This window comes from Sphaerodactylus townsendi, linkage group LG04, assembly GCF_021028975.2.
Source record: "Sphaerodactylus townsendi isolate TG3544 linkage group LG04, MPM_Stown_v2.3, whole genome shotgun sequence".
In the NCBI taxonomy this organism is placed as follows: domain Eukaryota; kingdom Metazoa; phylum Chordata; class Lepidosauria; order Squamata; family Sphaerodactylidae; genus Sphaerodactylus; species Sphaerodactylus townsendi.
Window position 1 is genome coordinate 150,989,847 of NC_059428.1, and position 25,961 is coordinate 151,015,807.

The following is a 25,961-nucleotide window of genomic DNA, read 5'->3' on the forward strand; positions in this document are numbered from 1 at the left end:
CAAGCTTTTGTAAAAAAAAAAACCAAAAAAACACTTCCCCACCCCTTAAACAATAGCCAAGCGAGAATGCAAATATTGGGTGTGGTTTTTTGAACGCCCTCCTCCACGTGGCAGTTTTAAAAAAGGTCTTTACAGACTTGAATGGGGCACGCATCAACAAGGCCCGGTTAGAACAGCTTTTTCCAGCGTCAAAACCTTTCTAAATTCTGGCGTCTTGACTGTTTGCGATGGCGTCATAGTAGTTGATGGGAATAGGGACATAACTTTGCCCAGTCGTTAGCTGCTGATCTTCCTGGCTGCCGCGCTTTGGTGCAGAACGGGATAGATGTTGGCAGAGTTACGCAATCTGATCAAAGTGCAGATAAACGCTTATTAAAGAACTACATAGGAGATAGTGAAGATTAGAGACAAATAGTCCATAACTAGCTGAGAGCAGAAAAAGTAGCTGAGTGACTTCTGAGAAGGAGGAGGAGGATATTGCTCTGAATCAGCGTGGAGACAAACAGGGATTGAAAGCCCTGTTCTCACTATCCTGTCTAATTGCCCAGTTGCTACCCCCTGCAGGGTTTTCTTCTATATCTTCGTACACCAGACTTTGCCTCTTCTTGCTGGTGCCAATCAGAATTGTTCAGAACTTCAGGCCATTCTAGCAACTTAATGGCCCAGAGAGCCTCGTTCTTCCCAGAAGGACTTGTGTCTTTGTGTTTGTTCTCATTTCAGCCATGCCTTCCCCTAGACACCTGCAGACCTCGCCTGCTCCGCCGGCAGACGAGGTTCACTCGGACGATTCCGATGATATCATCACCGTGTCTGTGGCGCCGGGGAAGAAAAAAGCGCCATTGGATTCGAGCAGCTCTCTGTCGCGTTCTCTCTTGCACTCCTAGCTGCTTGGGAGTGGCTAGGATGTTTTGGGATGAAGGGATGGAATTGTGCCACGTCCGGACTCCCGATGAGGATCACATTTTGGAATGCTCCATTGCCAATCGAAAGCTTAAGCAGCCGGGGGTGGAAAAAGCTAGAACCTTCCTCTTTAATGGGTTGTTTTTTTAACCTGCGGGAAATTTTTGAGCATTCCGAAAGGATCCCTTCAGCCTGAAGTATGGTGCTCCGTTCTGCCACCTTATGATTCTGCTATTTTCTTCCACTTGTAGATGTCTTTTTTTTTTGCTTGCCCAGGCAATGTTATTTAGACGGCTGTCCTGAGTTTGGAAAAAGAGCCACAGAAGCTTAAGGTCACAGGTTTTGAAGGAGCTATGGCTACCAGTCTTGATCCTCCTTGCTCTGAGATTGCAAATGCCTTAGCAGTCCAGGTGCTTGGGAGCAGCAGCAGCAGAAGGCCATTGCTTTCACATCCTGCCTGTGAGCTCCCCAAGGCATCTGGTGGGCCTCTGCGAGTAGCAGAATGCTGGACTAGATGGATTCTGGTCAGATCCAGCAGGCTCTTTCTTATGTTCTAATGATGCTGGAGAGGCCAGCCTTTTGAACACACTTGAACTTGCCTTATGCCAAGTCAGACCCTTAGTCTGTCCAGATCGGTTTTGCCTTTTCTGATTTGCTGAGGCTCTCCGGGGTCTTGGGTAGAGGTCTTTCACATCACCCGTTCCTTGTAACTGCAGATGTCAAGGTTCTGCATGCCAAGCAGAGGCTGTACCACTGAGCCACTATAAAGGCATTTCCCCACTGCTTATGTGCCATAGACGCTATTCTGTTGGTCCTTTTTTTTTGCTTTGTGGGAGTGGGGTGGGGCTGCAAGACCTGCATAATGTGTTGCATGGTAGGAGTTGTGCTTGGGAAACCTCTGTGTTTTTCACAGGTGTCCCTTCTGCCCTGAGCTTCTGTTTTTGTTTTGTTTGGGAGGGGCACCTACGTTCCTCTTCAAGAGAGTAAAGTTTGTTGTGCAGCTGAGATTGTGTATTTTTCTCTCAAAAGAGAAGAAGAAGAGTTTGGATTTATATTCTCCCCTTTCTCTCCTGTAAGGAGACTCAAGGTGGCTTACAAGCTCCTTTCCCTTTCTCTACCCACAACAGGCACCTTGTGAGGTGGGTGGGGCTAAGAGAGTTCCCAAGAACTGTGACTAGCCCAAGGTCACTCAGCAGGAATGTACAAGTGCAAAAACACCTCTGGTTCACCATATAAGCCTCTGCCACTCAGGTGGAGGAGTGGGGAATCAAACCCGGTTCTCCAGATTAGAATCCACCTGCTCTTAACCACTACACCACTCTGGCTCTCAGCAAGCCCACCCATAAGTTCTGTTACTCCCTGAAACAACCTCTTCTTTGGAAACAACCCATTAGTGGAAATGCAGAAAGGCCATTGATGATTGTGCCTTGGAAGCGAAAGCAAAACTCCAACAAAGAGGGGAAGCCATTTTCCCAAACAAGGTAACGGAACTAGCAATCATGTCTGGCTTCTGCTGCTTAATATAATATCAACAGGTCCCTAAATCCAAACTCTTCTACCTGCACCCTGAAAGGGTCATGTTTTCCACCTCCCAAAGCCAAATGTTTTCTGACAGAATCACTAGGTGTTTATTGATGCCTAGGACCTAATCTTACATTTTCCAATATGAAATCTTTTTCTGAGGGTTGGATTGCTCTCTGTTTTACGCATTGTATCTGTTCCTGGCGAGTGTGACTGCTGAAATCCCTGGCCGGATAACTGAGTTCTCATCATAGGGTTGGGTGAGAGGAATGTCTGTGTCGTGTGTTGGAGGAAATGGAACTCTTCAAGAAGCACAACAGATGTGTCAATGTTTAAACACCTGGGTTTTTTTATTTAAAAATATTAAAAGCTCTAATTTGATATGTTTGGAGCATAATGTGTTACTACTATGCAGTGCGTTCAGTTTATTTGTTTATGATATTATTAATCTGTTTTTTAGCAGCAATAGTAGCCCTTCCCCAGGCCAAACTCATCAGATTTGAGAAGCTAAGCAGAGTCAGTTCTGGTCAATATTTGAATGGGAGGAGGAGGAGTTGTATTTATATCCCCCTTTCTCTCCTGCAGTTGACTCAGGGGCTTACAAACTCCTTTCCCTTTCCCCTCACAACAAACACCCTGTTGGGTAGGTGGGGCTGAGAGAGCTCCGTAGAACTGTGACTGGCCCAAGGTTACCCAGCTGGCATGTGTTGGAGTGTACAGGCTAATCTGAATTCCGCAGATAAGCCTCCACAGCTCAGGCGGCAGAGCGGGGAATCAAACCTGGTTCCTCCAGATTAGAGTACACCTGCTCTTAACCACTGCGCCACTGCTGAGACTGCCAGGGAAATCCGGGGTCACTGCACAGAGGCAGCCAATGGGGTCACTGCATAGAGACAGGCAGAATCTCCGCCTCTGAACATCTCTTGCCTGGGAAATTCCACGAGGAGAAACTTCATGATGCCGCCGCGAGTCAAGAGTGATTCAGCGGGACACTTCACCTTACCTGACTGAGTTTTTAAAATTTTTTAATCTTCCTTGCGTCTTGGCAAAAAAGGTAGGCTACAAGTGAAGCAAATGAATGTCCTCCGCCTCTTGGACATTGGAGGTTACAACCCTGGAATTCCTGACTCTCTTTGAGATCAGAAAGGGGAAGAATTGATTGCCCGGCTTATTCTTGAGCTGACTTTGGGCCTGTCCTGCTTGAAAATGCTTCCTGGGGCCGGGTAAGATCATGAAACCAAAACTGCCACGGTCCTGTGAAGAGGGGCTCTCTCTGCTGCCCAGGTCACTTTCATCGGGGCCCACTTCCAAGAGGATAAGTCCTTTTCTCATCATCAAAGTTTCCACTTGTTGAAGCCCCCACCAGTTGGAAGGCGGGGGTGAGACTGCAGAACAAACTTCTGGGATACCATCCCTGCCTCCCCACACACAACCCTTCCCACAGTTTCAGGATTCTTCCAGATCCCAACTGATGATGCTGCGTTCCATGTCGCTTCACCTGCTGCCCAGGGCAGGATCCTAAAAGAGCTGTGGATCTCAGCAACTTTTTAATTTAAAAAGAAAACGTGCCAGGTTTTAATTAGAAGCTGCTTTGGGGAGCCTCTCTGGCTGAAGAGAGAGGTATGGATGCGTCAGCTGTAGCCTTTTGAGGTTTTGCTGTGATTGCTGGTGGCCTTGGCAAAAAAAAAAGGAGAAAGAGGTTGCTTGTGGACCAGGGTGCTGGGGGGGGGGGGGTCATCCATCCTTCCCTAAACTGTGTTTTATCTGTGTCAGCCACTCAGAGTAAAACAACAACAGGTAGCTGGCTCAATTACAGCGGTTATGCCGCAATCAGAGAAGACAAATTCCGAAGGCCTCACGCTCTCTCTGTTTCTGGGAAGATCTTTCTGGTCCTGCTGCAGCTTCTTCCCTGTTGCGGGTTTTCCCTTTCAACGTTTCTCCAAAGCAGAACTTGGCTTCCCACGACTGCGCCAAACCGTCGTTAAATCAGGGGCCGAGATTGCTTTTCATCTGACACTTCGCACTGGTACTTCTAGCTAGAGAGGATGGCGTCTTTAAGGAGCAGATGATTTTCTTTCCCCCCCTAATCCCATCAGGGAAAACGCCGTCTGTAGTGTTTCCAGAGGCAGCTGCTGGGAGCTGTCCAGGGCGAGGTTTACGCCATTTGGGTAGATTAATTCCGGCTGCTGTTCCAGTCACATGGTTATGAGGGGGGGGGCATTTTGGCGTGTCCCCCCCCAGATGCTGGCTTGCAGGAGCTGCCTGTTCTGAGCTGCAATTAAGTCTTTGAGGTGTGTGTGCAGACGATGATGAAACCTCAGGAGTTTCATAGCTCAGAGGACCGTTCGGAGGGCCAAGCGAGGAGCGAAGCATTTCCCCAGCTCTGGTCTTCAGGGAGCTGTTAGGAGAGGAGGGTTTTGATGGAACCAGATCCTGTTCCTCACTGTAGCGGGCAGTAATAGAGAGCCCATTAGCAGTGGGTCAGGACCGGGATGAAAGCAAAATAAGCTCACGTTACTTTTCTATCTGGTAGCATATTTGTCCTATGAGATTTGCAACAGACCTCTTTGAATGTTAGCGGTCAGCCCACGTGCCAGCTCCTTGCAGGGTAGAAAGCCGGTTTTATTCCAGGTGCCACTGGGAAATGCAGAACATTGGCTGTCTTGTCACGGATTGCGTTGTTAGTTCTGTTGGCCTTGGAGACTGGCGATCCCTGCTTCGTGTTCAGTCGTGGCTGAGAAAGGGAGTCCAGCTAATCCAGGGGACTCTGCTAATACCAAATTCCTAGAGCAAAGTCAACAAAAGAGGTCCGGCATGGAGAGGTGGTTGAGAGCAGCTGGCTCAAATCTGGGTTTGATTCACCGCTCCTCCACATGAAGCCTGCTGGGTGACCCTGGGCCAGTCACAGTGCTCTCAGAACTCAGCCCATGCAGAGGCAGGCAACGGCAAACCACCTTGGAACTTCCCTTGCCTCGGAAACGCCACCACCAAGTAAACAAGCTGTAATTGGCAGTGCGCGTGCTGCAAAGAGCAAAACCCCGGTTGTGTGGGTTCTCACCTGCTTCATGTTGACCGAGGCTGCCAGGCATTTCTGGCGACATTTAAACTAACTGGAGGAGAGATCTCGGGGCACTTGGCGAGTGCTGGATTAAAACCGTACAGTGAACAGGGGAGCAATGGAAAAGGGCAAGCTCATATTTTTAAAAAAGAAATAAAGGCAATATTGTGACTTGATAGCAAAGGGGCCAGTTATGTTAGTCTCAGTTTGGGGAGCTGTGTTGGTCTGCAGTGAAGTGCAGGATTCGAATTCAGCAGCAGCTTGAAAACCAACCACATTTCCAGGGTATAAACTTTCAAGAGTCAAAGGTTTGAGCCTTCAAAGCTTACATTCTGGAAATCCCATTGGTCTTCCACGTGCTGCTCAACTTAGATCTTGTGTTAGTCTGCAACAATGAAACAAAACAAAACTCCACCAGCTCCTTAAAGGCTAACCGCGTTTATTTCAATACGAGCAGTGACCCGTGGAAGCTGGTGTGCAAATAAATGTTGTCTCGAAGGTGCCACTGGAGTTTTGTAGCGCCTTGATATGGATCTCTCATGCAGTCATATTTGGAATATCATGCAGAGCTTGCCAAATCACAGAAAGGATACCATAGACCTGAAAAAGGCAAAGAAAATGGCAAAAGAAGAAGAGGAGGAGGAGTTTGGATTTATAACCCCCCCCCTTCTCTCCTGTATGGAAACTCAAAAGGGCTTACAATCTCCTCCCCGTCCCCCACAACAAACACCCTGTGAGGTGTATGGGGCTGAGAGAGCTCCAAAGAACTGTGTCTAGCTAGCCCAAGGTCACCCAGTTGGCATGTATTGGAGTGCACAAGCTAATCTGGTTCCCCAGATAAGCCTCCATAGCTCAAGTGGCAGAGCGGGGAACCAAACCCGGTTCCTCCAGATTAGAGTGCACCTGCTCTTAACTACTACACCACACTGGAAAAGTGACTAAAGAGGCTGGACTAAAGAGGCTAGCCAAAACCTAAGGGCCTCAGGGGGCTTTTTAATTTTGTGGCTGGTCTGCTTCAGAGGGCAAGCTGGTATGGTATAGCTTTTTGATGACCCGCTGTAGGCTATTCAGTAAGCAGGGTCCCATCTGGACATCCTCCTCAGAAAGTTGTGAAAGCCATTCCGGTCTACCCAGAACTGCTGCTTCAAAGCGCCTACCAGTTTTGACAGGGCTTGCCTAGGACACAGATTGTACCCATGCCAGTGAATGCATGCCAAGGCTTGTTCTCCCTTTTGATCCGCTGACACTTCTGACTCACCTGCAAGGTGGGAAACAAAAGTTTAACAGACGGAGTTTCTTTCTCAGTTTATACATAGGCTTTCCCCCTGCAAGTAACTGAGTGTGAGTGGGAGATGACGGACGGACGGACGGACGGACGGACGGACGGACGGACGGACGGACGGACGGTCGGTCGGTCGGTCGGTCGGTCGGTCGGTCGGTCGGTCGGTCGATCGATAGATAGATAGATAGATATGGAGGATTAACTGTGTTTCAGGATATTCATAGCAATCCAGTAATTGGGAAGAATCGCCATTTTTAAAGCTGCAAAAATAAAATCCCAGCTTTTCAAGCTTGGTGCCATTCTAAATACCTTTGAAGCTGTCACTGTCAATGGGCATTGTGCTGGTACTCTCATTTACTTATTTGTTTAGGGCAGGGGTCTGCAACCTGTGGCTCTCCAGATGTTCATGGACTATAATTCCCAACAGCCCCTGCCTGCCAGCATGGCCAATTGTCCATGCTGGCAGGGGCTGATGGGAATTGTAGTCTATGAACATTTGGAGCGCTACAGGTTGCAGACCCCTGGTTTAGGGAATGTATATGCCACTTCTAGGGTTGCCAGGTCTTCCCTGGCAACTGGCAAGGGATGAGGGACATAAGGTTGCCAGTTTGAGGACTTGAAAACATCTGGAAATTTAGGGATGGAGTCTGGGAGGGCAGGAGCCTCATAAGGCTGAAGCAATTCCAGAACTTCCACCCTCCATAGCATCCATGTTCTGTGCGGGAACTGTCCTGTGTAGTCTGGAGATGTGCTGTGATTCCAGGGGATCCCCAGGTCCCATCCAGAAGCTGGCATCCATAAAATATAAAATTTGTCATTTTATTTTGTGAGTCATTAAAAACAAATTAGGAGCATAAAACTGTAGATTTGGGAGTTTGTGATATGTGTGTGCACGCATGTGTGTTTAAAGCCAACTCTGCAGTGTGTATTGGGTGAGATCAAGCACTCCGCCCTCAGTAGAAGTAAAGATCACTTCTCTGTCCCTGAAATGGAGGCCTTTTCAATAAGGAACAAGGAACAAACTTGACTAACTCCTCTTGATTTGCTGGAGAAGATTCAAGTATCCTTTGAGGTCGTGGTTGGATCACTGAAATGATCTTCCTGTCAATCAGCGCATCACTTGTGATTTTATCTCCACTTTGTGCCTGTTGGACGCACCCTTTCAAAAGCCAAGGTTGGATATTATGCTTTTTTGTTTGTTTGCCTTTTGCACCAGTTCCCATCACTTTTTGAAGGGACTGCGAGATTAGGTTGGATCATGGACAAAAACTCCCAGCACACAGAGAGACCAAAGTAGTAAATCTAAACTAAAAAAATATCAGATTTCCCCCACACCCCTTGGCTGTGTTCCTTTTTAAAAAGAATTGGAAGTTATGTGAGCAGGAGATCTGGGGAGCAAAAGTGGCCAGTATAGAAAGCAGTCTATTCATACCAGTGAAGTCAACCTGATTTACTTGGACGCATATGGACAGCGTAGCAAATCATCATCTATCTGACCGCGTGCAGAACTGACAGGTGACTCAACATGATCTTGAATAAACTTGCAGTACATTCATGTTAGAGAAGGGACCATTCATTAGCTGAGAGAGTCATGGACATGAACATCCTTTGGCGGGTGTGAGGACAAGGCAAAAAGTTAGAGGAATTTGGGCGAGTGTGGGGAAATCGTTGCCTCTACCCTACAACCATATAGAGAAGGACAAAGGACCTCTTGTGGTTTATAGAGGGCAAAGGGCAATTTCATTCATATTTGTATAGTTGGGGGTTAACAGGCCTGGCATTCACTCAGGAAATAGAATAGGGCGGTAGAGGCGGTGCTAACAGACATCTGGGACATCAACCTTTCTCCGACTTCCTGTTGCCGAATCCCTTGACATTGCAAGAGGTCACAAGTTGACCTTCTGGCATTTGTCACAAGAGGGGAAAATTGTTAAGTTTTAAAAATAAATGCAGCCCTGCTCTTAGTTTCAAATGTGAGGATCTGTTGTGTAGCTGGATACAACAGTAAAACATGCTGGTAGTTCTAGTTAACAATGGACATGGATATGTGGGTGAGTGAAGTCTTTCATGATGCGAACAGCTAATATGAAGGACTGCTGCCTTCAGTAGCAAAGAGTTATATTAAACAAACATGAGAACAAACATTATTATTATTATTGTAGATTTCACAGCTGCCAGATCTTTAGCTGGTTGTTGGCCTTCATTACAATTCGAGCCTCACCCAGAGGCCTAGGAAGTTGTAATGTATCGGCGTAGTATTCGTGCGGATCCCAGCAGGGCTGCCTTCTGAATTTGACAGATGTTAATTTTGTCAATTCGAAGATGTTTCAAGTGCTGCCCTAGTGTTTTTGGGATGGCGCCCAGCATGCCGATTACCACTGGGATGACCTCAGCTGGTTTGTGCCATAGACGCTCGATTTTCAAATCGCGGTATCTAGTGACCTTCTCGTGTTCTTTTTCAATGACCCTGCTGTCACCGGGGACTGCTATGTCGATGATGCTCGCTTTCTTGTCCTCGATCACAGTGATGTCTGGTGTATTGTGTTTCAACACTTTGTCCATTTGGATTCAAAAGTCCCAGAGGATCTTGACCTTCTCATTTTCCATTACTTTCTCTGGACAATGTTCCCACCAGTTCTTAGCTGTTCTTATGTTGTAATTCTTGCATACATTCCAGTGGATCATCTTGGCCACTGAGTTGTGTCTCTCAGTCTGGGCAATCGTTTTGCAGCAGCTGAGGACATGATCTACAGTTTCATCAGCTTCCTTGCACAATCTGCATTTTGCATCATCTGAGGATTTTTCGATTTTGGCCTTGATCGAATTTGTTCTGATGGCTTGCTCTTGGGCGGCTAAAATCAGGGATTCAGTTTTCTTTTGCAGAGTTCCAGTTGTTAACCACAGCCAGGTCTTTTCGTTATCCACCTTGTCTTTGATTTTCTCCAGAAATTGGCCGTGCAGTGCTTTGTTGTGCCAGCTTTTTTTAATTATTATTATTGTTGTTGTTGTTGTTGTTGTTGTTGTTGTTGTTGTTATACCATTGTTTTAAGCTCCAACTTTTTACTGTCAGGAGCACTCAATATGGCTCAGGATAATAGAAATAAATAAATGCAGTTTCAGAATACACCAGTAGCCATCATGGCTTAAGGTTAGCGAAACCCTTTTTAACAAGTGTTTTAAGAGATTTCAGAGTTGGTGGGGCTGAGAGTTCGGAGAGAACCATGGCTAGCCCAAGGACACTGAGCAGGCTTCATGCGTAGGAGTGGAGAAACAAATCCAGTTCATCAGATAAGAGTCTGCTGCTCATGTGGAGGAGTGGGGAAGCAAACACCGTTTTTCAAATCAGAGTCCACCGCTCTTACCCAGTGTGGTGAAGTGTTTAAGAGCAGGTGCATTCTAATCTGGAGAACCGGGTTTGATTCCCCGTTCTGCCACTTGAGCGGTGGAGGCTTATCTGGGGAACCAGGTTAGCTTGTGTGCTCCAACACATGCCAGCTGGGTGACCTTGGGTTAGTCACAGTTCTTCGGAGCTCTCTCAGCCCCACCTACCTCACAGGATGTTTGTTGTGGGGGGGGGAAGGAAATTGTAAACCCCTTTGAGTCTCCTTACAGAAGAGAAAGGGGGGATGTAAATCCAAACTCTTCTTCTGCACCACACTGGAGCACACTTGGCTTGTAGAGGTTTGCATAGGTGCTGAGCGGCATTTAAGAGGATTGTCTTTTTAGATTAATTTACTCTGTGCTTCACCTTGTGGGCCTCTTCTTCCTAATTGTGGAGATAAATATTTAAAGTGGAGTCCATGGACTTTTATTCCCCTCTTCCTCCCCTGTACATAGATAGGCCCTTATTGTAACTGACTTAATGTTCAGAGGGACTCTTTTCTTAATCCACAAGCAGGATTGCCTGTTAACAAGCTGATGGAGAGACCAACTCAGGGATAGACCCAGGCTAATATGAATTAATCCAGAAGGTGGGGCTGACAGTGGGTGGGGTGGGGGAATCTCTTCTAAAAATAATAGATGGCAGTAGAGATAATCTGGACATAATTGGTAAGGGTTTGCTAGCCATCTGCTTTCATGTGAGAAAAATTTCCTAAATAGGATCAAGGGAATCCAAGAGATTAGAATTTCCCCCCTCCCCCTCGCCCGGTTTGGGATTCCCACGTTCTGCCACCCTGTGATGACCGTTCCTTTATTAATTATGTTTTAGCAAATCCTCACCCTCGTAAGAATTGTTCTCTGGGTGAAGCAATACATGCGCCACCTTCCTGCTTCGAAAAAAGCTCAAGGCTGCTCGCAAAAACATAAATATGCACAGAAAAATATTAATTTAAAACAGTTTAAAAAATAAAGAGGATTTAAAACCAATGCAAGGAGCCAAGGCCTTCTTAATTTTAAAAGAAAAAAGGTTTAAATCACAGGTGTCAAACTCACGGCCCTCCAGATGTTATGGACTACAGTTCCCATCATCCCCTCCTATGGTTTAAATTATGTTTCAAATGATGAACTTTGTGCGTTTTTTCAGGGAGTTTAGCACACATGTGCGCAAGTTAAATCCTGAACACTTTGCTTCCAGGCTGTTAAACAGGGCAATCTTTGCCCCTCTCTTTAGGCTTACGATGAACATTGGTTGTTGGCCGGGCAAACAAGAGTATGAGGAGGATGGGGATTGGTGTAATGGCTGTTAGTGTTGCAAAACAGCATTGTGATGTTTCTCGTCTGTGTGTCCAGCCCTCAAGGATGACCTGGATTGCATTCCTCTTTTGGAAGACGCCAGTTCTTAAAATTTATTTCCCTGTGCATGGCCTTGGAGGAGAGGTCTCTCTCCTGGATGAAACAGTGGGAGGACGACCCCCTTTTTGGCAGTACCTCTCCCATGCAATTTTCCTACTCCAGTGCCACCTCTGCCCAGAGGCATCAAATGTACTAACATGATACACTGCTCCTACTGAGTGGGGTTCCATATGCCCTCCGTGGAGCAGACTGAAGAAGTATTGCGATTTGCCGTGTTCTTTTTGTGCCACCCCGCAAATCCAGGGCTGCCACCAAGGAAAAAAATGGGCCTGTGTGTTTGTGTCACGCATCCAGCAGCCCATACATCTCTTGCCACAGGCAGCAATTTCAAGCCGCCTCAAACGGCTGCTTGTTTTGTTCTCGTCCATGATCATTCTTAAATTTTTTTGTATATATATATGTATGTATATATAAAGGCATTTCATCCATCCCTCGCAGCGGGATCGCAGTCAGAGTTAAAGTGATTTTCCGTGCTGTGTCAGGTGAGTTTGAATGAATCCTCCGGCCAGGAAGAGGAGATTTGATTGTCCTCTTGTTACCCCCTGCCAAAGTTGACTTGCAATTTTTCACGGCACTGATGGAGCTTACAGTGAAGGACGCGGATGCCCTGAAATCGTGGGTTGCTCAGAATAGTTTTCCTTCTATTAATTGACGTGCTGAGAGAAAGTTTCTTACTAGGACTCATCTGACTCCGTGGCACTGATCCATGTTATCAGAACCACTGTAGGGTGGTTGGCTGACCACTGGTGGGGAGGTTCCTGGGCTAGTAAAGTCAATATTAGTGGTGGAAAGTGCTGTCAATTTGGAAATTTTGAGGCAAGAGGCTAACAGAGATGGTTTGTCATTGACTGTCTCTCACAGAGGTGGTTTGTCATTCCCTGTCTTTGCCTAGCAACCCTCAATTTCCTTTGTGGTCCCCTATCCAAGTTCTAACCAGGGCTGATCCTGGTTGGCTTTCAAGATCTGAAAAGATCAGACCATCCAATAATAATTCCCCTTCTCCCTAAGTAAAAGAACGCCAGGACACCCAGTGAAGCTGGATGATTCAGGATGGGCAAAAGGAAAAAGGTCAGATAGTCCAAAAATAATTCCTCTTCTCCCTAAGTAGAAGAACGCCAGGGCATCCAGTGACGTGGTAGATTCAGGATGGGCAAAAGGAAAAGACTTCTTTACACAGCAAGTGGTCCAAATATGGAATTCACTGACAGAGGACGTAGTGACAGCCACAGGAATGGACAGTTTTAAAAGGAGATTAGATTGATGGAGTAGGGCTCTGTCATTGGCTACCAGCCATGGTAAATAAAGGAAACCTTTACATTCAGGAAAATAAACCTCCAAATCCCAGTACTAGGAGGCGACATCAGGGGTGGACTTTGGTCTCTGTGCCCGGTTGTTGGCCCTCCAGAAATACAGGCTGTCCACTGTGCACGACAGGATGCTGTAATAGATGGACCACTGGTCTGATTCAGCAAGGCTCTTCTTATGTTCTTAACAGTGTGCCGTGAATTCTAATCCTGCCCGTGGGGGGTTTCAAGGCAAGAGATTAGCCCAGTGGTTTGCCATTGCCTTCCTCTGCATAGCAACCCCAGCATTTCTTGGTGGTCTCCTATCCAAGTACTAGCCAGGGCCAGGAGCGTACTGCCCAAGGGACATATGGGGTCAAATGTCCTTGGGCTGTGGCCATTTAGTCATGTGGAGGGTGAAAATCATCCCCACACCCCTTCTCCTTTCCCCTGGGTCCATACACTAACTTTAAGACCTGATGCAAAAAACATTTGGTCGTGGTGTGGGAGGGCAGCTGCCCATACGGGAAGGGGGGGAGGGGGCGAAAAAGATTTTGCACCGGGCAACATTTTCCCTAGATACGCCTCTGGCCAGGGCCGACCTTCTTTGGTGTCCAAGCTCTGATGAAATCACACCTTCCATGGCGCCGCCTAAACCCTACGGTGATTGCAAAACATAGATTATGACTGCAAATAACTCTACAGAATGTATCTCCCCTACACAGAAAAAAAAAGCTCCAATTGGCCTGCCTGTCCATCCATGACTCCTTTTGTGGCATAAAGATTGCCTGAAAAGAAAAAAAAGAAAGCACTTTTAAAAAGCTTTCAAAGTTGCCCAGAGGCTATTCTTGCTTGCCCTGGGGGCCGTACAGGTTGCCGTTTACAGGGCTGGGATAGATGAATCACCAACGGTGGAACAATTTTTCAAAACACCGGAAAGTACCGTGGAAGCACAAACCTATGGTTGCGTGTTGTCTGAAACAGAAAACATCTGCTGGGAAGCCGCTTTCTAAGAGGGACTTTGGGGAAAGGGGAAAACACGGCTTCCCAGCTCCCGTTCTAAACGTTTACATCTGTTAAAATAGTGGCAATGCGTTTGGCAGGTCAGCCAGCCCAAGCCATGCCCCGGAAGAACTCTTTGAGATTGGGAGCCATGCAAAAGCAACAGCTTTCAGGATGGTGTAAACAATGGTTCTAGCATTTGGGGGTACCAAATTGGGACTTGGCAGCACAGAGCTGTCATGTGGCTTGGCTAGCTGCATTTCCCTAAAATGGTTTAATTAGATTTATAGCTTCCATCCCTTATGGTTCGACAGTGGTCTGTGCAAAACTGGCTAATCTCGGAGTGCTGGCTTTGTTGTTATTTTCCCCACCCGGCAACATTGTTCTAAACATAACTAAAATAGCTTTTTCTGATGTTGTCGGTTAACTCTGGGATATTAAGCGATTACAGACAAAAAGATGCAGTTTGTGTGTTAAGCAGAGAACGGGCCCGTGGCACAGCCTCTCTGTTACAATGGAATCCACCTTTTGGACATGTTGAAAGGAATGCCACACTGGGTCACATTATGTTCGCCGAGTTGGATTTTGAAGCTGGCTGGCACATAATACGTAAACGCCAATTGTTTCCAGGAGCGTTCGCCTCCACCGACACCCGACACTCACGGATCTTTGCAGTAGGCCCAGTGGTAAATTTGGGATTTGCGAACAATGGCTATTTGTTATCATGTTCTCTTTCTTTACGCCATCTTGAAGCTAATCAGAGCAAACCTATTCCGACTCCTAAGAGGATATGTTTTCCTTATGTTCAGAAACAAAGGTTAATTTCACACAGGCTTGGCGGGGGATTATTCCAGGATGGGTCTGGCTGGGTTCCAGTTTTATGCTATAGATGTGATTGCGGGGCGGGGGGGGGGGGGGATTACAGGATAAAGCACATGACTGGGATTTAATTTCAGCCGGCTACCTGGGGCCTAGCTGCAAAGCGCCAGGGCATATTCTTGGAATAATGCCAGGACAGAGCCTTTTATTAATGATATGATGAAGGATATATCTCCCGCCTTTCTTCCATCATTGATTTATTTACTGACTTCGCTTATCCCCCCGCCTTTCTTTCCAATGAGGACACAAAGCGGCTCATGTCATTCTCCGCACAACAACCCTGTGAGGTGCGGTTGGTTAGGCTGTCTCTCAGCTTAACTTGCTTTCTCAGGGTTGTGGCGAAGATTGGGGAGCAGAGAGAACTGCAAATGGCGCCCCAAAACCTCTGGATTCCTTGGAGGAAGGAAGACGGCAAGGTTGGGATGCAGCAGTAGCTGTTTTTCTACCTTATAGGAACTCAAGGCAGCTTACAAAGTTAATAATAAACTGTTATAATATAATACAATAAAACACCTAAAAGCCACTAGTTCAAACCAGTGCTGGTTGCCAAGGTAGCCATGATACATACAGCTGTACAATGTTAGAACCTGGATTTAGCGGTGTCATGGCTTACATTCACTCTGCTCAGCCACATTGGAAGCTTTTCTCTGGCCCACAGAGCCGTCCTTCTATGGGGCAGGTTTGCCCCTTGGGCAGAGGAAGGATTCTGGCTTGACTGAGCAGGTTGCTGGGATGGTGGACTGCTTTTACTGCTAGGCATTTATCTCAATGGGGAAGCAACAGGTCCATGTTTCTGCTGCTGAGGCCAACCTGGGGGGGGGGGGGACTGCTGCCTCTATGTGCCAAACAGCCATGACGTTGACTGTGGATCAAGGCTGCCCATGTGGTACCTGGAGTGCCACAGGTGAGGCTCGTGCATAGCAATGTGGGGGCACAGCAATATGTCTGTGTGTGACAGGCTATGAGACAGTGGGGAGTGTGGTGCATTTGCCAACGTGTGGGCAACGTGGCATGTACAGGTGTCAGTTGTGGTATACACAGAAGCAATGGGGAATGCAGTGTGGGCAAACGACACTTGTGGCATGTACAGGGGCCGGAGGGTCAGTGTGAGTAAGTGAGGGCAATGTGTTGCGTCCCCAAGTGTGAGTTGCATGCATTTTTATTGTTGTTTATCAGACTTATAATACAGGCTGCTCTTCCAGGCAGTGGGGCCCTGTGTCAACGGTTTGCGTAGGAGGGGATCAGTGAGGCCTGTGCAGGTGTGCAAGAGTGGGGCCAGTGAGGTATATCTCTTTAGTGAGGGGCAATACTGTGTATATGGGGGTCAGTAAGGTGGACCTTTCTCAATAAGGGGCAAGACTGTGTATATGAGGGTCAGTGGGGTATATATCGCTCAGTGGGGGGCAGTACTAGGATATGGGAGTCAGTGGGGTATATATATATCTCAGTGGGGAGCAATAATGTGTATATGGGGTTAGTGGGGTGCATATGCCTCAGTGGGGCGGCCCCCCCCCTCAATATTGGGTCCATGGAGGTCAGTGGGGCATACATCTCTCAGTGGGGGGCAATAATGCACACATAGAAGTCAGTTGGGGTGCATAATATCCCTCAGTGGCGCTCAATGTCCATGGAGGTCATATTCTCAGTGGGGAGCAATAATGTGCCTGTGGGGGCAGTGGGGGTGTATATTTCTTCCATGGGGGGGGGGCAGTTCTGTGTGTCTGTGGGGGAGTCAGTGCGGCAGAGAGATGTCCCTCAGCGAGGAGGCGGCTGAAACGTGCGCCTCGCTCCGTGCGTCCGTGGGAGGAGGAGGCGGCCGGGGGTCGGTGCGGCGCCGTGATTCTCCTCAGCGCGCGGCGCGGTCTGTGAGGCGAGGGTCCCGTGCCCGCCTCCGCCGCCATCCCCCCTCCTCCGTCCTTCCCCCGCCTGCCCGCCTCACACGGGCCCCGGCAGCGGCGACCAGGGAGCGGGCCGAGGAGGTGGGCGGCGCCAGGCGGGGAGAGGAGGCGAGGCTCTGGGCGAACAAAGAGCGGCGGCGGCGGCGGCGGGGCGCTGAGGCGGCCATGCGGGGCGGGAAGGCTCGGCCGGGGAGCCGCGGCGGCGGAGGCGGCGCTGCTGGGGAGACGCGCCGGACGGCTTGAAGCCCCGGCAGGGCCGAGAGGGACGGAGGCGGCGGGAGCGGCTGGGCTGAGGCGACCGGCTCCGGCGCTCATGATGGCGGCGGCGGCGGCGGCACTGGCGGCGGCGTGGAGGCGGCGGCTGTGAAGGGAGCCGACAGGGCCATGGCGGCGGGCGTCAGCTACACGCCGCCCTGGTGGGTGAGCCTCCTGCACCGCCTGCCCCACTACAGCCTCCGGTGGGAGCCCGCCGGCCACGACTTCCGACCGGAGGACCCCGAGTACCAGCAGGTGAGCAGCCTCCCTCCCTCCCTCCCTCCCTCCCCGTGTCTCTCCTCAGGACCCTTCCGACGCGATCGGGGAGACCCGGGTCCAGACTGAGGAGGGGGGGCTGAAGTTCCCCTCCCCAAAACCGCCCCTCATTCGCGACCCCGACCCCAACCGTGCTGCCCACCTCTTGCAAACGAACCAGTCTGAACACGGGTCTCCCAGACTACATCTGAATGGTCGCAAGGCTGTGTGAGGGTTTTTTTGCACCTCCGCAATCCCGCAGCGGTGCGTCCATGGGAGCCATTGTATCCCTCCGTGTATGTTTATACCTTCCTGTCATGATTCAGGTTTAGGGGAAGTCGAGGACAGCCCCAGACCTTATTTCTCCCATCAGCTCCGTTGCGTGGCCTCCTTCCTCAAGATCCGCCCTTCCTCCTCTTTGCACCTCCACTTTTTGCATGTAGACTATTCAGAGGAACTTAGGTGGGGGTCTCCTTGTCCCTTCTCTTTACCCCCCTCCCCCCACATGTCCTTTGCACCCCCATCTGTTCCTTACACCCCCAACACCCTCTGCTCCTGTGAGTGCTACAGGACAAGGGGGCTGTTATCCTACGTTTTTCCCCTCCTCCCCACCAGCGATCCCAAAACAACTGCATGTTTCTCTTTTCACACATATTTTCCTTTATAGGTCCTAATCCTCCACCCCTTTCCAAAAACCGCTGCCCCGAAATAATAATTCCGTTGCTTTTTTTGACAGGTTGTGTCCAATAATTTCATCACCTTTTTAAGCTAGGTTGTGTCGGTCATGATCTGAGCTCCTTTTCCTTCTGCACAAGGCCCTGGTTATACATCCAAAGCCCAGTGGTGCAGGCTTTCCTGGACTGCACCACTTCCGGCTGCAGATTTTTTTTTGGTGGGGGGGGGATTTGCTTGGTTCAGTGCTGTCCAGGAATCAAGACTGTCTTTTATTGGGGAGGGGGGTTTAGCATACTGGGGAGAAATCTAAGCTCTGCAATGCTTCCTGACATGCCACTTGTCTGTGTGAAGGGGTGCTTATTTGTGGAGTGTTCTCAGACATTTTTTCCCCTGCCCGGCTTGATGTAGTTCAGAAATGGCTTTGCTGTTGGACTTTAACTGGAGAGGTTTAGGAAAGACTCTTTGTACACATTACCCTGTCTCATACTTCACAGTAACCTTATTTATGTGCTTGATTTTTTAAATGGTCTGTCTTACTCTCCCTAACTGTCTTCTCAATATCTTCTCACCCAGTTTTCTATTTTGGACCTCTCCATCTCCAGAATTAAAGGTGGGGAGAAGCAGAGTATTTTAAGGATTCCTTTGCTTGGTTGTTCGTTCAGGCAGGCTTGTTAGCCACGGGCAGCGTACTGCTGAGGACCAAACAGGGGGAGAAAAGCAGGCTGGCTGTGCCCTATTTCATTACCCCCACAGAAGAGAATTCAAGGGAGGGGGAAATGGCTGTGGGAATGCCCCCGTGCAGCGGCCTACCTCTCTAAACAGAACCTGAGGACAAAGGTTAGGAGCGATTTGCAGGGAAGCTTCCATTTTCTTTCCCACCTTGGCAAGGTTTTTGGACGTGTTCAGGTGGCTGAAAAGGAATTCCTCTTTGGAGGCAGACAAAGCCTTGACTTTCAGTCTCACAGACTCAGGATCAAGGCAAGTCTGGATGGTACTGAGTCCAAGGAACAGCTCTTATAAACTGAACGTCTGTCTGACAAGAGCTCGGATGGATAGACCCACCTTCCATGTTTATTCCTCCTTGATCTCCCCCCCCCCCCAATCTTTTGAAGTGTCTGGTGTCAATCGTAGGTAGGGATTAGGTTCACTTTGTTAGGGGAAAGGGGGGCCTTCCTAACTAGCCTGCTCTGTAATCCTTTCATCGCCAGCTGCTCCCCCCCCTCCAAATGTCTTTTGAGAGAGCTGCGTGCTGCTGTTATGAAAATGGATGACTTAATGCCTTACAGCTGTATCCACGTTGAATTTGGAGCACTGAAGATGCCTGCAGGCACCTCAGGGTTTTCCTATGACAATTTTGGTAAATGGTCTTTCCTGATGGCACCTTTTTTCAGTGGACCTGGGCTGATTTTGGCCTGATTTCCCCACAGTCTTCAGCATGGGGATCACCATTTTCCACCTCCTGGTATCCTAGTTTAGACAGGATGCAGCAATGGAATCTGGCACTGTATCTGTGCTGCTCGCCTGAACACTTTTCCATGCAGAAGAATCACTCTTTCTTTTAAAAAAACCACCCTTCCTTTCAAATGAAGGGTAAAATAATTAAAGAACTTGTTTCTCAGAACAAAGCTGCTGGTGGCTTTCCTTTCTTACATTTAGAAGAATCCCTTTGTTGCAAAATAACCAGCTCATGAAGGAAGATGTTGCCTGTTACGCTGTGATCATTGGGGGAGCTTCATTGGTTCTGAAGGTTCTCTTGTTTATCTTGCCTCTTCTTACGTAAGAAGCACCACCATCCCCAGGGGAGTCGGATGTGATAAAAACGGCCCAGGGTCCTTTGTTGTCGCACAGGATCTCCTCCTAGTCGCTGTTCCACAGTTAATGTTTGTCAAGGCGCACCTAGCCAGCAGTCCTGTGAACAATAGGAGACTTCCAGAGAATCAAATGAGGATTAAATATCCCATGCATGGGAAAGTACGGGCTGTAGACGCTGTGCCTGTTCTTAACCTGTGCATGATGAAATAGCTTGCTTGAAAATGCCTTTCTGTATGTTTCCTGGCCTGAGACGAGTGTTGCCATAAACGTTTTCTGTTATTCGCCTGTTTTGGTGTCCTGGATGTATTGCATGCCATTGTAGGGGGATGTGTGGAACAGGAATACACAACCGTTGCAGCATCCTGTGGGCTAGACAATTTAAAAAAAACCTCCTGCGGTTCATCCGCTTTGATAGTCTAGGCATGTCAACAGGCACAGTGAATGGGAGAATTAATAATACGTGCCTTCTCCTCAATTAACCCGGCGATCATGACTGTATGCTAGAGAGTTCAAAGTACATTAAGGGTGTATTAACCTGCCGACGTGGAAGGTGGCACTCTTTAAGAAAGGTGGTTCGGGTAGCTGTTTAACATGACAGGGAATGACAAACATTCAGTGTGGTTTGCTTACAGCTGAGTGTTAGTCCAAGTTGATGATTGTGTACGTTGCCTCCCATTGTTATTTCCTGGGAAATGCAACAAAGACATTGCATGTGAGTTTCCAAGGTAAACTTTAACTCTGAGACCTTTGGTGATAGCAAGAGGGAGAAGCTTGCTAAAATAGCTCTCCCCCCAATCGAACTATTGCTTGGATTAGAGGAAGATAACAGTTTTAATTTGAATAGCATGTATCTATTCAGTGAGTTTTAACAGATTGCTAATGCAGTTTGGGGAGGAAAGGCAGCCTGGTATAACCAGATCTCAGAAGCTAAGCAGGATCAGTTCTTGAAAGGGAGATCACCAATAAAGTCTGCAGAGGGGAAAAAATGGCAAACCACATTGGCTGTTTGTTTACAAGCACCATTTTAACAACCGGTTCTGCCAGTGCAAACCTGCTGAATTCCACCACTGCACAGATGACTAATGTCTCTTGAAGTCATCACATAGAGCATGTGGTTCAATATTGCTTCAATTCTGCTTCTTGGAGATAGAAATCCTTCCTGTGATTTGGGGAAATTCTGGAACTGCTTTGTCTGTAATGCATGCATGAATACACTGAACTTCTAATTGACCATTCACTTTTTATGGGATAAGATCTTGGTTCCGTACCTTATATCTTTGGGGGTGGGGGGTCAGTAGCAATTATTCACCAAGCGACACCTCTGTCACCAAGAGCAGATATGAGGTTGGGAACTGACTTACTGAAGACTCTTGGAGTGACCGTAATAGGAACCTCTTCTCTTCCATGTTCCATGGCCAGCCCAAGGAAGAGCTTGAAAAGAATACCCCACTGCCATACCCTTCGCTGCCTTAGCACACGCATCTTGGCTTTGCCACCTGAGCCAACTGGGGAAAGATGTTGACAGTAGTAAACACAAAGTCCTTAAAATGAACAAATGTGTGCTACTGGGCAGAAGCCATCTCCCACAGCCACAGTGGGTCTAGCTGCATACTGGTTATCAGTGTTATCAGGGACCTTTCGATATGGTGTTATCTAATGAAAGTTGCTCTGGCTCATGGCAAGTTCTTACTGGAATAAACTTTGTTTGTCTTTAAGGTGCCACTGGACTCCTGCTTCATTTTGCTGCTGCAAACTAACCTATGTGGAATCACAGCATATTGAGCTTGGGCAAAATGAGCCACCCTTAATGTAACATAGAGAACAATGAATATGTCTACCATGTGTACCAGAATCCTGTAGATAACCTTGCACAAAAATCTCCATACTGAATTTGAAAAAAAACTTGTCTGAAAAGCATCTCAGTGGTTCTAAAAGAGAAAATAGGAGCCTTTTCCACTCCCCCTTTCCAAATTTTCACTTTTGCTGTTGAGGAAAGAAGTCTGGAGTTGAACCAGCATACTGTTTCCACCCCCCGGAATCATTCCTTTTTTTCTGAATTACATCATAATTCTTAGATGTGCTCATGTTGGAAAAGACGGTCCTGAAGGTTTACAGATCCCAGTCAGCAGAAAAATTGAAAAGTAAGCACTAATCCTTGAATTGTGTGTCAGTGAAGAAGAAGAAGAGTTTGGCTTTATATCCCCCCTTTCTCTCCTGCAAGGAAACTCAAAGGGGCTTGCAATCTCCTTTCCCTTCCCCCCTCACAACAAACACCCTGTGAGGTAGGTGGAGCTGAGAGAGCTCAGAAGAACTGTGACTAGCCCAAGGCCACCCAGCTGGCATGTGTGGGAGTGCACAGGCTAATCTGAATTCCCTACAGCCTCCACAGCTCAAGCCTCCACAGCTCAAACAGCAGAGCGAGGAATCAAACCCAGTTCATCCAGATTAGAGTACACCTGCTCTTAACCACTATGCCACTTCTGCTCCTTCTGAGCTGGCAAAGTATGTTTGCTGAGCAAACAAAGCACTCAGCTTTGTAACAGCATTCAGAGTTTGCCGCATATCCTTTATTTTGGCAGTGGTTGCTCAGAGGCAGGGAGCGGGCGCTTCTCATTCTTAAGGACACAGGTTCAAATCCCAACCCAGCCATCTACATTTATTTACTTTCAGTGTACCGTTCTGAGAGTCTAAAGGCAGATTACATAGTATGAGTCCAGTACAGTTACAGCACGGGACACCCAGTCAAAACAGTTCAGTGGGTTTTGGACTGCAGATGCTTGAAAGCAGGCTGAAACCTGAAACACAGCTGGAACAAAGAGTAAACATCTAAATGTGGCACATTAAATGATGCAGAAATCACACGGTACGAGTGCACTTACAACAGTGAATGGAACCCAGTCCGCAGTCCCTATCCCTTTGCCAAAGCATTTTTCTGAACCATTTCATTACAAGCCAGCTCTGTGACCTGCATAAAAGAGCCCTCCTGAATAATTTAGTGTTCCATAGTTTGCAGAAAGATGGGAGAGTGGGAGCTTCCCTAATCTCATCCAGGCAGGCCACTCCATATGATAGGAGCTGGGGCTGCACACCCTTGGGGAGGGGGCAACCTTTCTCAGCATTGTCAGCTGAAGAAGGAGAAGGAGAAGGAAAAGAAGGAGAAGAAGAAGAAGAGTTTTTGATTTATACTCCACCTTTTTCTCCTGTAAGGATACTCAAGTTGGCTTACCAACTCTTTTCCCTTCCTTCCCCCGCAACAGATGCCTTGGGAGGTAGGTGGGGCTGAGAGAGCTCTGACAGAACTGTGACTGGCCCAAGGTCACCCAACAGGAACTTAGGAGTGCGGAAGCACATCTGATTCACTAGATAAGCCTCTGCCACTCAGGTGGAGGAATGGGGAATCAAACATTATAGAATCCTAGAATTGGAAGAGATCCCAAGGGCCATCAAGTCTAACCCCCTGCCATGTAAGAACATACAATCAAAGCACTCCTGACAGATGGCCATCCAGCCTCCCCTTAAAAACCTCCAGAGAAGGGGACTCCACCGTACTCCGAGGTAGTGCATTCCACTGTTGAACAGCCCTGACTGTCAGGAAGGCCGTTTCCGCACGGCCTCCCTGTCGCCTCCACGCCGGCGAGAATGCCGCAGGCGTGGAGGCGAAGGCCGTTCGCATTCACGCATGCGGACGGCCTCAGCAGAGGCCGGCAAACGGCAGGCGGTGGCTCCTCGCGACGTGGAAGTTTGCCTGTTCCCCATACCCGTCCCACTCACCTTGTCCCCGTCGTGCGCCTTGCTGGCCGCCGAAGTCTTTCACTCATGCTGCCCTCCGACCTCCAGGGGTCGGAGGACAGCGCGGAAGCGGGGCTTCACCGCCAGCAGGCGGCGAGCGGGACAAGGTGAAAGTGGGATCGGGGCAGGGAAGACTAGCATGTTCCTCGGGCGGCGCGGTTCGCTTTCTGCGCCACACGGAAGACGCTTCAAACAACAACCCTCTTTAAAGGGTTGTTGTTTAGGGCGACCTGGCGCTTGCAGCCTCTGGGGGAGGGGGAGGGCAGTCAGGTCGGCGCTGCTGTGTTGCAGCAAGCGCCAGCCTCGTGTTAACGGGTGGCGCCTGGGGAGGCGTGCGTTTTACCGCTTCTCCAGTGGGCCGTCGTTTTTGGCCCATGCGGAAAGGGCTGAAGTTTTTCCTGATGTTTAGGTGGAATCTCATTTCCTTCATCTTGAAGTTCCCATGACTCCTGGTCCTAGTCTCTGGAGCAGCAGAAAACAAGCTTGCTCCCTCACCAACACGACATTGAGGAAGAGGGAAAGAAGTTGTCTGAAACCTCAAAAGCCTCCGTTTATGTAGACAGTTCAGTGCTTCATGGGTCAGTGGTCTTCCCTGGCATGAGGCAGCTTCATATATTTGTATCCTAAAGATTGCTTCATCAGGCAAGCCTTCTTTCCCCCCCAGCCTCTGCCTCCTTTCCTGTTTGGCATGAATCATTATGGGTATGGAAGGGTTTATCTCGAGCGATAAAAGTCCTTTCCCAGCTGCGTCTCTTGAGTCATTCTTGCAGGCCTCCTTGCTTAATAGTGAATCATAAACCTGAAGCGGTGGATCGAGTAGGGCGTGCAGCCAGCATTTGACAATCTGGGGCCAAAAAAAATAATCTGTAGGAGGTGGCAGCGGCCGTGGGGATCCCACGAGCCTCCACGTTGCCACGTCAGAACTAAGAGTGGGGGGGGGGGGGCAGCACCTTCAACACATTCCACACCAAAATGTAGAGGCTTTTGTTAGCCTGGCCTTGGCCGACTTTCAGAGCTGCTCCAAACTTCTCAGCCAGCATAATTGTTCTCCACTAGAAAACCGAGCTCAGAAAAACAAACACACATGCAGGGAATGACAACTTTTGCTAATGGCGTGTTTTTGGAGTGATCGTTTTCTTGTGAGCAAAGGTGTGTTGTTGTTTTTCTGCCGGTGGTGAGAAACAGAAGGCCCGGCAACTTGCTGTTTACATATTTCATTCTAATGGTGTGTTTTATCTTCAGCCCCGGTGCTGCCCAGATAGACGCTGCCCTATAAATCCATGAAACTAATTAAGGGGTCCTGCGTTTACGGCTTGTCGGTGCAGCGGAGCCCTTGTGTGTAAACAGCTCTTTGTTTCTAGGGATTCGAGAGCATCTTTTTGCCCCGACTTTGAGGGAGGAAGGCCTATGCGCAATTATCAAATTCCGTTAATTGTGCGGCTACGTCTAATTAGTTTTCTAATGACTCTAGTTCAAAACAAAGCTTTTTTTTTCAAACCTGCAGGATCAAGGTAGCTTTATGGATGTCTGTACTCCAGTTTACACCAGCTAGTAAAATATGAGTGATGGCAGTTTCCTAGTGCATAAAAGCAGTCAGGAAAAAAACCACACCAGCATCTTTCTACCTTTCTGGCCTTAAAAGGCCTAGATGGCTTATCTAGGCTTATCCATTGCTTTTCTATGTGTCAAAAGTCCCACCTTTGAGAGCCAGCATGATGTAGTGGTTAAGAGCAGGTGCACGCTAATCTGGAGAACCGGGTTTGATTCCCCGCTCTGCCACTTGAACCTTGGAGGCTTACCTGGTGAACCAGATTAGCTTTTGCACTCCAACACAGGCCAGCTGGGTGACCTTGGGCTAGTCTTTAGAGCTCTCCCAGCCCCACCCACCTCACAGGGTGTTTGTTGTGGGGGGTGGGGAAGGGAAAGGAGATTGTAAGCCCCTTTGAGTCACCATACAGGAGAGAAAGGGGGGATATAAATCCAAACTCTTCTTCTTATGCAGTGAAAGTCATGACCTCTCAGCTTACCTTGCCTCACAGGGTCGTTGTGTAGATAAATGGGAAGAGAGGAGAATTATATAAGCTGCTTTGGATCCCGGGAGCGGTGTATTGGATTTAGATAGATATTGGATGATAGTTCAAAATGCAGGGCAAGCTCCCGCTGTAAAATTTCTGTTCTTGCGAATGGTAAAGTTCCTGTTCACATGTTTCACTGTGTGTGCATATGTCAGTTTGCGAGATAAAGCCTACCTGTGTCCGCTTTACACATGAAACTGGCCCAGTGCCTGGGGAACTGCGGGGTTTGCAATCATGTGTTCAGCTGTACATGTGTAGAACACAGATAGTTTGCTGTACAGAATCATAGAATTGGAAGAGATCGCCAGGGCCAGCAAGTCCGACCCCCTGTCATGCAGGAAGACACAATCAAATTATTATTTGCCTTAGACTCCCCCCCCCCCCCGCCCCCGTTGGAAAGCAGAAGTGAAGTGACCTGGCTGCAGAACTTGCCACCCCAGGCGTGAATGCATGCAGCTTGTTTCAATGGAGATCACTGACATA

At 48.4% G+C, this 25,961-nt stretch overlaps 2 protein-coding genes across 5 annotated transcripts in view; both read left to right on the top strand.

Moving 5' to 3' along the window:
• Positions 1-1,683, top strand: part of IQCE (IQ motif containing E) — a 28,135-nt gene extending 26,452 nt beyond the window's left edge. For all 3 annotated transcript variants that reach the window (XM_048494942.1, XM_048494944.1, XM_048494943.1), the window contains exon 21: positions 721-1,683. In XM_048494942.1, the coding sequence (XP_048350899.1) occupies positions 721-884 (164 nt within the window). In that variant the 3' untranslated portion in view covers positions 885-1,683. The remainder of the gene's footprint in view (positions 1-720) is intronic.
• A 14,918-nt stretch (positions 1,684-16,601) lies between these two features.
• The window catches only part of TTYH3 (tweety family member 3), a 74,313-nt gene continuing 64,953 nt past the window's right edge, over positions 16,602-25,961 (top strand). The window contains exon 1 of one of the 2 annotated variants that reach the window (XM_048492518.1): positions 16,602-17,127. In XM_048492518.1, coding sequence (XP_048348475.1) covers positions 17,002-17,127 — 126 coding nt within the window. In that variant the 5' untranslated portion in view covers positions 16,602-17,001. The remainder of the gene's footprint in view (positions 17,128-25,961) is intronic. The other variant, XM_048492519.1, reaches the window with a different exon arrangement.